This window comes from Tinamus guttatus, unplaced genomic scaffold, assembly GCF_059628265.1.
Source record: "Tinamus guttatus ecotype Peru unplaced genomic scaffold, ASM5962826v1 Tinamus_guttatus_pri_ptg001602l, whole genome shotgun sequence".
Lineage (NCBI taxonomy): Eukaryota > Metazoa > Chordata > Aves > Tinamiformes > Tinamidae > Tinamus > Tinamus guttatus.
This window is the reverse complement of record NW_028290136.1, coordinates 4886551-4903231: the sequence shown is the minus strand read 5'-3', so window position 1 is coordinate 4903231 and position 16681 is coordinate 4886551. Positions and strand designations below refer to the sequence as shown.

Below are 16681 nucleotides of genomic sequence, written 5' to 3'. Positions count from 1 at the left end.
TAATTTGCCATCTTCTTCTGAGTCAGTTTAAGACTATATTGATTTGATTTCTCTGTGCTTTTGCAAAATCACTGAAATGGCTAGTAAGAGAAGTCGCTTTGTAATAAGTAAACACAGTTTTGTGGAGATACTAAAAGCAGCCCCTGAAACTGTTTATCTAAATAGAAATGCACATGTCCAGGCAGTTTCTATGAGGCCAAAGAAACTAGCACAATGCTGTGAAAAACTAGAAGGAAAAGTGTTGAGAGATGACCTGCCTCAGTGCTGGCTGATAAGGTATCGCTTACAGACACCTGAATTGCAGCATCGAGATTAAACCTGAGCAGTGGCCATAAGCCTGGCTCGCTTCCTGGCCTGGTGTCTCTTGGCTTAGCGAGAGGGTGTTAATCTTATCACTGTCTCCTTTTGGACGTATGTAAAGGAGCAAGTTACAGAGGCATCACACAGTCCTGTTCGTGTGGTACAGGCAGCCTGAAAGCTTTAACTGCAGTAGTGTTGAAGTACTGTTATTGGCGCCATATTCAACCATTTTAGAAGGGCTCTTTTTGCTGCGTAAATGCTTCGGATTTAAGCTGGAGCCTTAAAAAGGCTAATAAATAAGTTAATCCTATGCAAAAATACGAAATGTGCAAAATAACATGGTTTGGAGATACTTTGTCTAGTAAACGACACAGATCACTAGTGTTTAGAATCAGCTTCCCTTCTATTTCATACAGGGGATGAAATGTGAAATCAGTGAGTGTTAGAAGATGAAGGGAAAGCATGAGGAGTGCTCTGTCATTTGCCTTCCGTGCCTTGGGAGGGAAGGACCACAGTGAATCATGGCATGTGAGCAGGAATGTTGTAAACAAAGATCACACAAAATTTCATGTTCGAGATAACCAGTGAAGACTGGAGAGCATCTCAAAACAGCAGATACTTGGTGGACCTAGAGCTTCTGTAGGCTTTTAAGATGATCTAATGGAATGAGGCACTAAAAGCTCTCCTAGTTGATATCAGAAGTTGATTGCCCTCTTTGCTTTCCATAACAACAAGCATAAAAATCTTTAACCCCTCTGATCTCCATGAAGAGGCTCCGGTTAAAAAGCTATTTAAGCACAACCAGAATGAGACCCTGAATAGTCAGGATGTGAGCACCCTAGAGGAAAGATTTCTTGCTGTGCTGAAATAGCACTCCCAGGGAAGAAGCACATATTCTATGCTACAGCACCAGCATGCGCCTGTTGACATACTTGCTTTGCCAGTAGCAACGTTTTTCACATGACAAAATTTCATTTTTCAGATGAGTGATTTTGGGATCAGGAACATGGATCAGGTCGCTCCTGTGTCTAACATGTACAGAGGGATGCTCAAGGTGAGTTCTCTGCAGCTAGTGGCATCTAAAACCAAGTTGTCTCGTCTCCCAGCTAGAGCACATATGATGCTCAAAAGGAGTTGTACACCCATGCCAGTAGGAACCCATATATATGACTTTTTTTTTTTTCAGTTTGCATGTAATCTAGGTTACTTCTAGAGTATTCCCACTGAATTAAGCAGGTGTTTGAACAAGTACTACTGAAGCAGGAAAGCATCACTCTTATACCCTCTGAGGTCTCCCCAGGAAGTTTTTCCCCCACTACATTGTAAGAATTTGAAAATAAGAGGTGGACAAGAACTGATCTCAAATTCACTGCAGTCGGTGGAAATTCCGTGTAAATAAAGCTGTAGCATTGGCAGAACAGGTGGTCTTTGCGAGGCTGCCAGAGCGCTGTTCGGATATGACCAGGCAGGTCTGATTCATTCAAGAGCCTTGCATGAAAAAAGTAGGTTATTGAGTTATTACATGCACCTACAGTCCAATAAAAATCCAATAAAATTCAAGAAACCAAATGTAGTTAGTAAGTGCTTTTTTCATTAGGTAGACTGACTATTGTCTTGCTTTGAAAAGACCTTGCAAACTGAGGACAAGTGAGAAATAAACTATGAAGACTCATCTTGTAACGGCCTGTAAGTGCCCCCTCCATCCCCCAATCATGCAAGTCACTTTTTATCTCAGTATGATTTTTTTTTTCATAGGCATAGATTAATGTAACTAAATAAAGATTAGGAAGATGCTTTCTGTTCTCATTAACGTTGAGGAATGACAGTGTTTTGAAGACTCAGTTAATGAATCTTTGGTATTCTGACTTCTGTGATGTTTTTATGTCCTCTCTTTTTCTCCAGCTCATAGCAACAGCAAAATCCAAAAAAGATCCTCCAACTTAACAGCTGTGTACTTTTTCACACAGTAGTTGTTCCTAAGCACTTACTCAGTGATCACAGTTGTCATATAATCAAGTCAAAATCAAGACACTATTCTACTGTATTGTAGCTGTTAGTTTTGTAATAATTACCCATATATATGTTTAAAAGACAAATAAAATGGTTGTAACTAATAGGCCAAGCAGAATTTCTTCCATATTGATTTTGCCTTTATTACTATTAAAGCAGGAACCTGCTTACATATTAATTTGATCCTTTTTGAAATATGAAACTAGTATTGCTTGGATTTTACTCATTCACATGCCACAGCATTTTTTCCAGTGACTCAGAGTAGGGGTCGGCTACTTAAACAAAACACAGGAGTTTCCAGAGTTTATGTTGAAAGAACTTGCCCTTTCTTCTCGGTACTAGTGATGAGTCACTGCTTTTATCTAGTAATGTGTAAAGAATTTTTTACTATGAAATTTGGCAATTACCTGTAAGTTGTTTCGTTTGGATGTGAGCTTTTTCATTGCTTCACTTTGACTCTGTCCTGTACTCGTCATTGGTACCTGAACAGGCTTCACAATTTATCTCCATTGCAGTTCAGTGGAGCTTTCTGAACTCAGTTAGCCCATAGGGACATGGTATTGTTTCCTTTAACAGCTTTTTCTTCTGTGGATTATATACTTGCTATTACACAGTTGCTATAAAATACAGCTAAAAAATTAACAGTCCCTAGTTTACTACCAGTGTTGTTGGGGCCTTTTTTAAATTCTTTTTTTAATTAAAAGGCATCTGGTGCAAAACACTCCAAGCTCCTTAGAACTCTGTCAGTTTTGGCTAGGCAATTCCAGGAATGCTTATTTGCTATTTCAGAAACATGGTTCAGGTTGCTATAGCATAGTTTATGAATTCTGCCCTTAAAAATCTCAGCCTTATCCTCAGCTAAATTCTCTGCCTTGCCGTAAGCCAGCATACCAGTGGATGCCTAAAACAAACCAGTGTTTGTAAGCTGCTATGGTCTCCAGCTCCCCAAACTGCAGTAGCTGCCATGTATGTGCTGCAGCTTTTCACACGATATTCTATCCTCAGGCGCTTTTAAAATTTCAGCAGCAATTTCTACTTATTTCTGCCTCTAGTTAGCTCAGATACTGTTTCCTTGTGACTAACAGACAAGTTGCACAAGTTGTTTTTAAAAGTTGTTTATTTCCTCCTCTCCTCATCCCCAAAAGAAGACTTAAATGGCTGGAGGGATCTAAGTATTGGTATTTTGCATCTCTATCATACAAACCTAACGCAATTAAAGTTTGAAAGAGGTATTTGAAATCTGCATAAATCCATTGTAGGTTTTGCACTTGCTATATATTTTTTTTTGTTCATTGTTTTTTCTTCCCATAATTTACCAGTCCTGCCTCTGTTTTAATTTATATTCCTCAGAAGGATAGTAAATTTAAAGGGTGAAGGAAATACTAAGTTTTCTTCAAAATATACCCATAAGTCAGTCATTTGAAAAGTTTATACATGTGTCTGCATTCTCTATTGTTAGAATGCCTCAATTACAGGAAAGCTTAAAATATCCTTGCTTGGCTTTACAGTAGCTTGCAGATCATGCCATACAATTTACATTGTAGTCTGAATGTTACTTGTTTCATTTTAGTGTACTAGAAGCTGTACTGTCCTTTTATTTCAAAGGCACAAGCTGGTCGAGTCAAAATAGTGACTGTGCATGGTCTCCAAAGCTAGGCAGTATAACCTGCCACTTCCTAGCAGTTCTTTTTGGAAGTGCTCTAGCAAAATGCTCACTGTGTTTTTTATTTTTTTCTGTTGCTTTTCAGCGTCAACCAGCATTTGACACCTTTGATAGCTCAAGCTCTCTCTTTGCTGGATACTTTTTCGCACTAAATGAAGATCAGACACTTCAAGAAGTGCCAACAGGATTTGATTCTACGTCTTATGGTACCTTTTTGCTTCGTTCTTTAGTCCAGTCAGCAACTCAGAAAGAAAACTGGGGGGTGTAACTTGCATTTTATCACTGTTCCCTTGCAAGTACAACATGGATTTTTCCCTTTAAAAAAAAAAAAGTACACACAGTCTGTGTATGTATTTTGATTTTATGTACACGAGTTGGTCTGTTGATATTTGCTGTTCTCTATGTTGACAAGGATGGAAACTGAGATTCATTAGCCTAAGATGCCCGTGGAAGAACCTTAGCAGATACTAAAATAGGGTTAAGGCTGTTAAAAGTTTTCTTTGAAAGCTTTAAATTATATAGAGTTAAACTTGTGTTTTAATTTTGGCTGGGTGGTTGTAGATACTCTGCAAGCCCCTGTTTTGACCCTGTGGTTCCTAGGGAGCAAAGTCCTTATTCCCTTTCCTTATTCCCTTTCCCTTTGTAGGTTTGGTTTTATGTCTCATCTTAAAAATAGAGGTGGAGGTGTTTACAAATCTTTTTAGTAGGAAATGCATACCACGAGTTTTCAACAAATCCTGGCCAAAACTTCCTCACGGGCTTTTTTTTTTTTTTTTTTTTTTTTTTTTTTTTTTTTTTTAAATCTCCAAAAGCAAGATAGATACCTTTCCTGTGGCTGTCTTTATCTCCCCCTAGGTAAGCCTGGGGGGCGGAAAAAAAAGCCCTTAAACCTCCACCAGCCTTTGTGATTCTAATCAGTGACTATCTCTAGCCAGCAAAGCAAGTCCTGGCAGATATTGAGGATGGGTGTGGTAAAAACAGAAGTGAAGCACACGCTGGGCATGAGCTCCGCGTGCTGGGTCGAGTGGAGCTTGTGCCTAGCCAGGATCTAGGAAAACTGCAAGAGCAGAACAGCTTAGTGAACTGCCTCAAGTCTGGTAACCATCGTGGGTATGACTCCTGACACCGTAACGTGCCTCTGAGAGCAACACAGCAGAGGTCCTTCAAATGTGTGCTAGTTCCCAGAAGCTCTCTGGTGTGCTCAGAGGTGCAGTGGTGACTCCTCAGTTGTTCCCTGGTTTAATGTCACCATCGCAAATAAAATATCAGTAAAACTTTTCTTATACTGAAACATGTAGGTGGTATTGTTGGTTTTCTTCAACTTGGGAGTTCTTTCATAGTTAAATCGGGCATCTTCAGGTGAGAATTGTCCAGTAATAAATATTGGGTGGAGGCTAAATTTGTTCTTTTAGAGTCTATTTGCAAACTTTTTGTTGAATCGTATAGGTTAGTAATTGATCTGCGTAGGATGATACTTATTTTTGAATTGTGTTGCATTGTTTAGACACTAGGTACCAGCTTGTGACCATTCACATTTGTTTGGTTCAGTTGACTGAATGATACTATATTAGGTATAAGCTGTAAGACCATATACATGAGTGATGGAGAGGTGCATGGGAAGGTCTGAAATACGCTCGGTCGGAAAGCGGTGTTGAATATCCTTGCAATTTGGTTCTGCACAATCCTGCTGTGTATTATTTAGTTCCCAAGCTAACTGATGACTGCCTGGAGTTAACAGGAAGTCTGAGGTCAAAATGCAGATGAGAAAAATAGGAAGAAACAATCTCCTATTTTTTGAAAAAGCAATCATGAAGCTTCCCTGAAACACAGGCATGCTGTGTAACTGTTGAGAGTCACTGAGGATCTATAGCTTGGAAAGCTGCAAGGCTTTACTTTAGGATGATGCAATTTCACCAGCTCAATATATCAAAGGTATTTTAGTGTTGACTTGTTCATTCAAAGGCAGGACAATCTAAAAATAGACCTACCCTGTTTGTTTCTGCTTTAAAATACATGGTATCCCCTTCTTACTCTTAACCTAGTATGGCAAAAACCTCTTTCATTGGCCTAAATGTTAATGTATCTTCTTTTCCCTCCACCCTTTTTCTTTCTCGCAGAGTCTAACAACTGTGAATTGCCTCTGTTAACCCCGTGCAGCAAGGCTGTGATGAGTCAGGCTTTGAAAGATACTTTCAGTGGTTTCACAAAGGAACAGTGTCGGCTGGGTATCCCAAATAGTAAGTGTTTTCTATTTATAAGCTCTTTTTTAATGCTAAGGAGGATGCTGAATAGTGATTCTTTTAAAAGAGAAAGAGTGATGTCAGAACTAAATACAAGAATGGATCCTATGTGAATCTGGCACAACGTTAGCTGGAAAGACTAGACTTACTGGTATTAAAAATGGGTGCATGGAGAGTTCCTATTTTGGCAGTGTAAGACAGAATCAAATAAAGTGAGGACATACATCCTCTAATTAAGGGGGAATACAGAAGGAAAATAGAGCGCTATTTTTTAAATTCAAGAGTAAATTTATTCTGATGCCTAAGCTTCAGAACTAAGTAACTCGGATTAACAAGTCCTTCATTCACTTTTAACTAAGGTAGTTAGGGGTGATTTACAAAGGTCAAGCATTATGCCAATATCCTGGACCCTTTTTGTCTTTCAGATCCCTGGCTGTGGACTGAGCAGCAGGTTTGCCAGTGGCTCGCTTGGGCTACCAATGAGTTTAGTCTGGCAAACGTGAACTTTCATCAGTTTCTTATGAGTGGCCAAGACTTATGCAACCTGGGCAAGGAGCGTTTCTTGGAACTGGCACCTGATTACGTGGGTGATATTCTGTGGGAACACCTGGAACAGATGATAAAAGGTAGATATAGGTCACAAAGACTTCTGTTCTGAGATCCTTCTAATAAAGCTTAGAATAAGTCTCTGTCAACACTTATTTCACTATGAGGGATTTTTATGACACAAGAAAACTTGATCCTTAAGATTTGATTAGTAAAAGTATTAACAAAAGTATCTAATACAGTTATCTGCTGAAATATTCCCTGCCTTAGGCAGAAAATGCCTGTTGTAGTCAAGTTTTATTTGGATCGGTTACTGAAATAAATGAGATCAGGGTAGAGGTCTTACATGTTTAAAATATATTTTTTTAATCAAATATTGGACAAAAACATCACTTATTTTTACAAGTATTTTGTTTTGTTCCTGAAAGGTAGTGTAAGGATGTCAAGGAGGTTTGGAAGTGCTCTTAGGATGAACTCTGCATACAATAAACTATGCATTCAATTAGTTTTGGAGAATTAAGATTCAGCAGCTGCCCGTGTGCAGGATCTGTACCTTAGCACTCACTACATTTTCTTTTTTTGTATTTGGGGCTTTTTTTTGTGGGGGGTGGGGTTGGTTGGTTGTTCGTTTGTTTGTTTGTTTTCCCTATGTTAAGTATGAAGATTCAGTTGTCCTGATGCTTTACCTCCTGGGAATTGCCTGTTTTTTTTCATGAGAGTTTCATGCAGTGTGTTAGTAAAATTAATTCGAATGGTGTTCCCAAAAATACTCTAGAGAGTTGGAAGCTTCACATGGCATAAAATGCCTGATCTATAAAAAATGAAATATTCCTTTTTTTTTTTTTTTCCTCCAGACAGCCAAGAGAAAACACAGGATCAATATGGGGAGAACTCTCATCTCACCTCAGTTCCTCATTGGGTCAATAATAACTCCTTAAGTAAGTACTTTAAGTAGTTTGTCATTTTAGAATGTTTATTCTAGGTATGTCACAGATTCTAGAAGATAAAAAGACCTAGCAGAATAGATACTGTGCTTTAGGAACACATTTAACTTCAACTGCTGCAGGCTTTTCCAGTATTGTATCTAGTCTCTAATTCATATTAGAAAACTCCTGAAAGCAAAGGCTAGGACAAGTCAGACTTTCTTTTGGTATGCCAAAGCCTGTGTCTGTAGAACAGAATGACTAGTCCCATCACTAGCAGGTTGAATCAAAAAGCAGTACCACTAGGAAATATCAGGACTTAAAGTTAGGCCTTTTTAAAGGCTATGGAAGCATAACAGAGCTTTTGAAAATATGTGGCACAGCTTTAAAAACAAAGTGCTTGTTTCCTTACTTAGCTGTCTTGCTCTAGTTCCGTCTCATTACTACTTTTAATGGTTAGAGCCTTACTCAGAATCACCTAGGCTTCTCTAGCTTTTTTGATGCTCTGCATTTTCCCTGAAAAACAAACAATATATTGTGTTTGTGTCTGCAAGTTGTAGAAGGAGATGCACAGAATCTGATTTGGAGAATTCCCACTGACTTAAGTAGCCTTTCCAGTAGGTCTGTAGCATCACTTTTCCTTAGCCAGACTTTCACAGAAAAAAAGTAGTTCATGGTGGCGTGGCTGTAGTAGGATATCTAATGTTTAATAGCCTGTTTAAGCGACAGCAGAGAAAAAAAATAAGTTATTGTCTCCTTTTTTTCTTTCCTCTCCTTCAGCTGTTAATGTGGATCAGGCCACCTATGGTATGCAAATGCCTGGGTACCCGAAAGCCCTCAGTTACCCTAAACCAAGTATCCTGAGTGACATCTGTCAGACTTCCACGGGACCAAATCTTCTCAATCCAGAGCAAGAGTTTCCATTGTTCCCTAAAGCCCAAGTAGATGCAGTTGGTGTGAACTATTGTGCAGTAAACCAAGACTTCACACGAAGCAATCTGAACTTGCTGATGGATAACTCTGGTAAGACACTATCCATATGATAACCATGGCTCTAAGGCCAGTTGTGCATGTTTTCCCCCTTCTTTGCATAGATCCTATGTACAAAACTGAGAGGAGTGAAACAGCCCTTCTCTCTCTCTCTTCTTCCTCCCTTAAGGTAAGCTTAGAGAGCATGAATCTAGCGACAGTGGTGCAGAAAGTTATGAAAGCTCAGAATCAATGCTGCAGTCTTGGAACAGCCAGTCATCGTTAGTGGACTTACAGCGTGTGCCATCCTATGAAAGCTTTGAAGATGACTGTAGCCAGTCCTTGTGTCTGAACAAACCTACAATGTCTTTCAAAGACTATATTCAAGAAAGAAGTGATCCTGTAGAGCAAGGGAAACCAGTTATACCAGCAGCAATTCTAGCTGGCTTTACAGGTAAGTAGTGAAACAAAATTGTTACTCCTCTTCTTGTGTAATTTCAGTGTTTTCTTTAAATGCAAGATCAAGCTGTGTAGTTGCAAGGTAGCCTCTCACCGAGACACCACTGCTCATGGCAAGTTTCAATTTTAACTGTTAATAAGAAAATCTCATTGGACTGTATGTCTAAAGTAAGCGCAGGTAGGTTATCATTTTTTGCAAACATGCCATCAAAATGGAATGTATTCTTTGCCTTTTATCTGCTTGAAAAAGAGAGAAACTTTGACACTCTCCCATGCTTTGGGGAGTACTGTAGTGCCTGCTGAGATCAGTTTTCCATCTGGAATGTTTGCCAAGTCAAGGACTGTAGGACAAGCACTAAAGCTTGACTACAGCTGCTAGGAGATGGAAGTGAGGGGGAAGGAATCTTATATAGAAGAGAAAGGCATATTTTGTTCCAAATCCTTTCTTTTAATGAAAAAGTTGACTTTTTTGATTTAATTTTAACATGTTTGTGAACAGTTTTATATTACAGAAAAAAAATCTTATAATTAGTTTTGTTTTGATATTTAACAAAAAAAAAAGATTAAAAAATTAAAAGATTTTTTTCCTGTGATGTAGATATGGCAATGTTCATTAGCTCTGGTAAGAGCTTGCAGAAGTGTTAATTGTGCTGTTCCCTGCTTCTCCTACAGGCAGTGGACCTATACAACTATGGCAATTTCTTCTGGAGTTACTGACTGACAAATCCTGTCAGTCATTTATTAGTTGGACTGGAGATGGATGGGAATTTAAACTTGCTGACCCAGATGAGGTATGTGGCAACTGTGACGAATAAGAAGACTTAGGGTCTGGGGACCTATTCACGAACATAAAGCATTTACAGAGTCAGACACTTGCTGAAATATCTTCATCAGTAAGTGTTTTATTACACATTCAGGATTGCTGTACGTCATGTTTTGTTTTTTCCATCCTCTATCCCAAGATATCAATATTTGCTTTTGATTATGAGCTTATGGTTTCTTTTTGACAGTATAAGTAATGCTGTGAAATAGTTTCCTGGATATAGTTTTATCAACAATATTTGAGATTGTGAAAAGGCGCGGGGCAGTTACTCTAAGCATCACAATTCTTACACATAGCTACACTAGATATTCTAAGCAGCACTACAATATGTAAGAATTGTGCTTAAGTACCTTAGGTTCTTAAGCATGTAGTTGTAAAAAAATAACTAAAACGTGCCTCAACTTTTCTGCTGTTAACAATATCAGAAAATGCTTGTAGTAAGAGGCATGATAGTCATTAATTCCAAGGAGCTGCATATAACTCAAATTCCACTTAAACTGTCCTGTGCTACTCCTTAGCAGTATCATCTTTGAAAGAGGGCACTGCATTTCACTTACTTGTATTCCATAAACAGTTTTGTGGCAATTATCATCATGATGGGCCTCTCCACTGCAGCAGGTAGCCAGTATCAGTCAAAAAGATACCAGCTACTTTCCCCTGTTCATAGTAGTCAAACAGCTGTGGATGGTTGCCTCAAAACTTGTGCAGTTGAGGTTTCAGTCACCAACTCTTGTTACCTGGGTTCAAGACATCAGAAGCAAATAAAGTGCCCTGACTGACGAAAAAGTTTTAGTAACTGCCTTTGTCAGCCACTGACTGGGAGAACGTAAGCAGAATAAGCGCTTTACACTGGGCTTTCTTTTTGGGCTGGCAGGTGGCACGGAGGTGGGGAAGAAGGAAAAACAAGCCAAAAATGAACTATGAAAAACTGAGCCGAGGCCTGCGCTACTATTATGACAAGAACATCATCCACAAGACTTCAGGGAAGCGCTACGTGTATCGCTTCGTGTGCGACCTGCAGAACTTGCTGGGGTACACGGCGGAGGAGCTGCACGCGATGCTCGGCGTGCAGCCCGACACGGAGGACTGAGCGCCCGCGGCTCCGGCTCGGCTGGCGAGACCACGCGTCGGAACTGTGCCTGGGAGCCCGCTGCGGTCAGCTCTGCCGACTGCTCACATGGGTGCAACCCTTAAGAAATAAGGACCTTAGCCGATTTTGTAACCGGGGAAAGCTGCGAGGAAGTGGCCTTATTTCATCAGTGGCTTCAGATGTTGCCGTGGCAGGCATTTGGGCAGCATGGAAGTCAGCACAGATCCTAGCTCTGTCACGAAGATGCAGAAATGCTCAAGGGTTAAGCATTTCAGCTACCTATACTGCCATACAAAGCATTTTGGCTACTTACACTGCCATATACTAATGGGTTGGCTTTAAAACCAAAGGTTGGATGAGAAACCAGTGATGCAGCAGAACTAGTGCTCAGATTTTTAAAATACCATCATCCTTGATTCTATCATGCAATTTATTTAAAAGAAAAAAAAATAATTTATTTTAAAAGAGCAGTAAGAAGAATTGGTATTATGTTTTATTCTAAAGCACGTTTTAAGGTAGTTACTACTCCACAAGTGTGCTGCATAGGTACATAAACAGTCGGTGTCCAAAACGAGATGTAGCAACTGTTTAAAACATAAACAACAAAAAGCCCTTTCAAGAAGGGAATGAAAATCGTACCATTTCAATATTCAGTTTGTATATATTCTGTGATTCTTTTTGAAATTCTTTAATGTTCCTATTTAACAGATATTGTATAGTGTAAATTAAACTAATTGTATGTGTATTGAAATAGTACGAATGTAAACTTATCAAATGGTTATTTTATGTTTGTCTAGGATATGCAACCTTCTGAAAATATTTAATTGGCCTGGGAGACAACATACGTGCTCAGCATGCATGCATATGGTATGCCTATCACATGAAATGTGTAAGGGGAGTTGGCTCAGTATTTTGCCAAGGCTGATGCTGGCAATTCTTTGTGCATCTTGGCATTTTTACAAGAACCTAATATTATGTTCTGGGACATAAAGGGCCTATTTGTGGTTTCTTCTGTAACTGAAAATGAAAATATTAATATGGATAAAATTACCTTTTTCCTTTATAAATGGCATATGTTTTTCAACTTCTATGCATGTCCTTTTAAAAAAAATTTATATACAAGCCTATTTTTTCAGTTGACTTGTCTCTTCTTCCTGCAGTTTATCCTGTATGATTAAAATATGAATTCTATTTTTGGAAATAACTGTGACTCCTTTTCAAAGATCAGGAGGGTTTTATGTAGCAGCTATTTTTACTGCAAAAAAAACAATTCACTGGAAAAATGTACTTTGTAAGAAAGCTTTATTTTTTATCTGAGCTTGATGTACATTTAAATGTGTTGTACAGTGTGAGAGGTTTAAAAATATGAGTCTTTATTAAAACCTCTTAGGAACAAGAAAATAAAATGGTTCATGTGCTTTCTTAAAATATTCTGAATTAAGAAGGGATGGAGAGGAAGGGTTTCTTACTCCATGAGAAGTTTCTCTTCTAGTCTAGTTTCTCCTCTAAAGGGAGAGCTATGATGTTAGTTTGAAGAAATATCTGCAAGAAGGGCTAGGTTGATGATCTTGAACCGAGCAAAGTGCATGCAAACACTTGCACAGCTTCATCTGCATTCATATGCAAACTGGAGGATGTTTAAAGTGCCTGCCTTTGAGCAGTGATCCTAATGAGGGGATGTAGGTTTTTTTTTTCTTTTTTTTTTCCCCTCTTTCTTTTCAGGAAATAAAGTATGGGCTTGTAAGAACGAGGTCCTTTTTCTTCTGGATGCCACTTGCATTTTGGTTACAGAACCCTACTGCTTCTCTCGATACGTAGAAATTTCATTTTCAATCCCATTTTTTTCCTAAAAGCAGAACTATTGCTCCTTTGGCCTGAAAGGTCAGTTGTGTCTCTTGTTTGCAGGCCCAACATTATCTTAAAAATAGAGGTAACAGGGAAGTTGTTTGTTTCCCTTCTTCAGTAGAAATGTTATGGTAGTGGCATATCACATGCTAGTGTGTCTTCCAGGAGCTAAATCAGATAAGCTGCACTGTGTCAGGTCACGCAGCAACGCAGGCTATAGCCCGGTATGACACGGTAGACAGTTATTGAAGGACATTTTATGAATGTCACAGCGCATACAGAAAATGCTACCCTGTTTTCTCAGCCACCCAGCGTCAAAGAGGTTGTTGAAAGTCTTTCTAAACAATCCTTCTTCTTCAGGACATGCCTCCCTGCCCTTCCAGCTGCCAGCTTTCCTCATGAGACAGCAGTTATAGCACAGTGTTGCAGTTGGCACCTACCCATGGTTGGCATGTCCCCTCTAATAACAAAGTTTGACTTCAAAGCCCTCTTTGCTCGCTCTTTTTTTTTTCTTTAAGGTAGAAATCCCATCCTAAGCAAAATATCTCCGGCTGTGAGCCACAGAGCCCTTGACGTCCAAGAGTCTATTCTGGGAAAAATCTTTTTACTTTGCCCTGTTCTTAAACTCTTCTTAGGCATCTGCTGTCAACCACAACCAGATGCAGGATGAGAACGTAACAGATGGGGCAGATCAAGGATTGCTTTGCCAAGTATTTTATCTCCACCCAAGGAAGCAGGAGAGATCAAACCAGGCCAGCATTTACCCATCCATTCCCCACATGCATTCCTTCTGCATCCACTACTGCTGTGTTAGCTATCTCAGAGGGAACTATCCCTGTATGGTCCTTCTACTACCCGTCTAAGAACCTCTCGTCTATGGATTTGCCAAATCCATTTTGAGCTTGTTCATTCTCTCTGCCTCCCTAATGTGCTGGGACAGCAAATTTTGGCAGCTGCTGAATAAAGAAGTGTTTTCTCTCATCTCTTTTCAACTGAACTCCTGTTAGGTTCATCAAGAGCCCCTCAGTGCCACCACTATAGGACCTGGGACATAATCGCCTTTTGGGCCATTTGCCTTATCCACTGCCTTCATGACACTGTCAGCATTAATCACACCTTCCCTCTAATCCTTCTTCTCTCCAGCCTGGAGGGTTGCAAATTTTGTCATCAGAGTAGCAGAGAAGCTGCACCATTCCCTGGAACGTTCTCCTCTAGCATGTCCTTCCTGAGCTGTGGAGACCAGCCCCTCACCCTGACTCTGAGGTAAGGGCACCCCAAAGTTTTGTACAAGGAACTTTACAGGTTCACAATACTGGTAGGAGGACTTTTGATCCCCCTCTCCAGGGATGGTCCAAATTTAAACACTGTGAAGGACTGCCCGATTTGAGAAACTGCAGATTATCTTGTATCTCATATTTTCCTTTGTCTCTATGCATGTGTGAGCATTGGTTCAACCATGTGTGTTCGCATGGTAATGTGACTGCAGCGTTGCTTCATATGCTGAGCATGTGAATGATGAAAAGCTAAAGAGGGAATAAAAGATGTCCCTGTAAGCAAGAAGAATTAGAAGTTCAGTCCAGTGTGTGTGATCTCTGAGAAAAATATCTAGTATCTCATTTATAATGTGTGCCATGTGATGTGTAGTTTGGAACCACATAAAGTATCAAAAGTAAATCAAGTAGAGGGGCCAGTGACACCATAATTTACCCTGTGCAGATTGAGATTTTCTAGTGATGAGTCTCGTTTATGAATAGAATAAAGAGAATTCTGTGGTTTGGGGGTGAAGCATCAGATGCTGCCATTTTTCTTCCTTCTGCCTCTATCCCTCTTGGTCTTTATACTGACATAAAGGATGAGTTTAACAAAACAGAAACAAGTACAATGAAATCACTGCACGTGCAAAAAAAAATGCGTTGCTTGGAAGATATCTTTTCCAGCTGCTCTCTCTAGATAGCTGGCAAAACAGCCTTCTATACTCCCCTCTAAAGGGTTTGCAGTGATTTTCTGCCTCATGACCTGAAACTCAGAGTGCAAATACATCCTGATACAAATTTTCTGAACCCTAGGTTTCAAAAGAGTATTTATTCCTTCTTTTCTCTCAGCATGAGCAGAACCACAAAGAAAACAGATTGTCTACCCAATACTTAACATGGCCCACAGGGTGAAGTCTGGAGCCCAAGGTGGGCAAGCCCAGCCGAAAGCGCGTGGTGTGGAGATGGAGGCAGCGGGCTCGCGGAGTGGAGAACCACCCCAGCCTGAGCCAGCAGGTAAAAGGAGGTAAAGCCCTTTGGGAGGCAGCATCTCTGCCTTGCCGCTTGGGAAAACCCAAGCTGGGCTTAGCCTCTCAACGCATGGCCAAGGGCGGCCACAGCGCAATGAGGGCTCCCAGTTGTATGATCCTCCAGGAGCTCAACTCGCTCCATCTCAGGAGAGTTCCTAACACCTGCCTCCCACCTTGGGCAGGAGAGGAATAGAGCAGATGCAACCCCTACATTTAGCTTCTTTCCATTTGCAAGGGTTTTTCGCTCTGTTGCAGGGTGGTTTTTGGCCCTGCCGAGGAAGAGGAGTTACTCCAAAAGCAATATAATTCCTCCCACATGCCTTTGAACAGACCTGTTTGTTCGCTCTCCCCATCTTGAGTGCCAGCGCCTGGGAGATGCCAAGAACCCACGTCTCTTGCTGAAGTCAGGACCAGGTCCCAAAACCCCAGTCTCACACTCTTCCCACTGAACAGCTGGAGCTAGCTCAAGCTAACACTGCTGCTGGAAAGTGAACGGGGACAGCTTTTGCATAAGGATGAACTGTTTTTGAACAGTTTCCCCAATGTCCTGGACACAACGCTCCTTTTCTTCTTCATCGGGACTTGACGTCTCCTGGCTTCTCAACTTTTTTTTTTTTTTCTTTTAAACAAATATACTCATTGTTGCTTATGCAAGGAAAATTCCACTTTATTAGAAAGGGGTTTTGCCAGAATCTGAAGGCTCAGAATGTATCTTTTCCACAGTCAGTGCCTCCCAGAATTCAGATACATCTTTCTCTCTTTTGTAAACATGAATACTTTTTATTACACATTTTTAAATGGTTTATAAAATCTCCAGCTAGAGCCCAACACCCTAGCTCCTTCCCCAGCCCATGACTTCTGTGGTGATGTGAAGGGGATCCTCAGAGTCTGGGTCAGGGTGAGGAAAGAGCAGTTAAGTGCGCTTAGCTGTGCCCTTCCCGATGCAGTACTCTCTGTTTCCAGGGCCATTCCAGCTTTAAGCACCTCAAGTAAAAGGGTATTTGCTATTTCCCTTGGAGGAGCGCTGCGATACCCGGTCAAACGTTGTCTATGTCCATGGTTGCTGCTGGGAAGTTATAACCACCGCACTTCTGCAGGAGGTCAGTGTGGCTAGTTCAGGGAGCTGCTGTTGCAGCGGCGTGTGTATTCACTGAAGGTTGAAGCCTGCAGTCCAAAACGGCACTTGCTAGCGGTAACCCAGCTGCCTGGGCAATTTTGGACATCAGCATGTGACTTTACCTAGCTCAGCCCTGTGCAATGACTCATTCAGAAAAAACATCAGTGGAGACCACAGAGGTCCAGATGTACTCCGTCTTCCTCTCCTGAGTGAGCGAGCCTTTCTACTAGTTTAAGCAAGAAGATATTTACCAGAAGCCTGAGCGCTGGCAGTGCTGCCAGCTTGCTTCAGAGCACAGCCAGCACAAAACAACATAGCAGGGCATTTTTTCTACTGCAGTGTGATTGGGCCCAAGGTGTTCATATTTTATTACATTCATTTTTCTCCAAGAAATATTAAAATGCTCCCACTATTT

The 16681-nt window shown here is 40.5% G+C and overlaps 1 protein-coding gene across 1 annotated transcript; it reads left to right on the top strand.

Moving 5' to 3' along the window:
* The first annotated feature begins 1265 nt into the window (after positions 1 to 1265).
* ETS2 (ETS proto-oncogene 2, transcription factor) lies at positions 1266 to 11025 on the top strand. The gene is made up of 9 exons (XM_010228370.2): positions 1266 to 1354; positions 4059 to 4179; positions 6091 to 6210; positions 6639 to 6839; positions 7614 to 7697; positions 8463 to 8705; positions 8842 to 9105; positions 9783 to 9901; positions 10808 to 11025. Exons 1-9 carry the CDS (start codon positions 1283 to 1285, stop codon positions 11021 to 11023), a joined length of 1440 nt encoding a protein of 479 aa, XP_010226672.1. The 5' UTR covers positions 1266 to 1282; the 3' UTR covers positions 11024 to 11025.
* Positions 11026 to 16681: the final 5656 nt, after the last annotated feature.

Coding starts and splice junctions, on each gene's coding strand:
- ETS2 (XM_010228370.2), top strand. CDS start 1,283: ATGAGTGATTTTGGGATCAGGAACATGGATCAGGTCGCTCCTGTGTCT. Junction 6,840..7,613: donor CCTGGAACAGATGATAAAAG/GTAGATATAGGT, acceptor TTTTTCCTCCAG/ACAGCCAAGAGAAAACACAG. Junction 9,902..10,807: donor AACTTGCTGACCCAGATGAG/GTATGTGGCAAC, acceptor TTGGGCTGGCAG/GTGGCACGGAGGTGGGGAAG.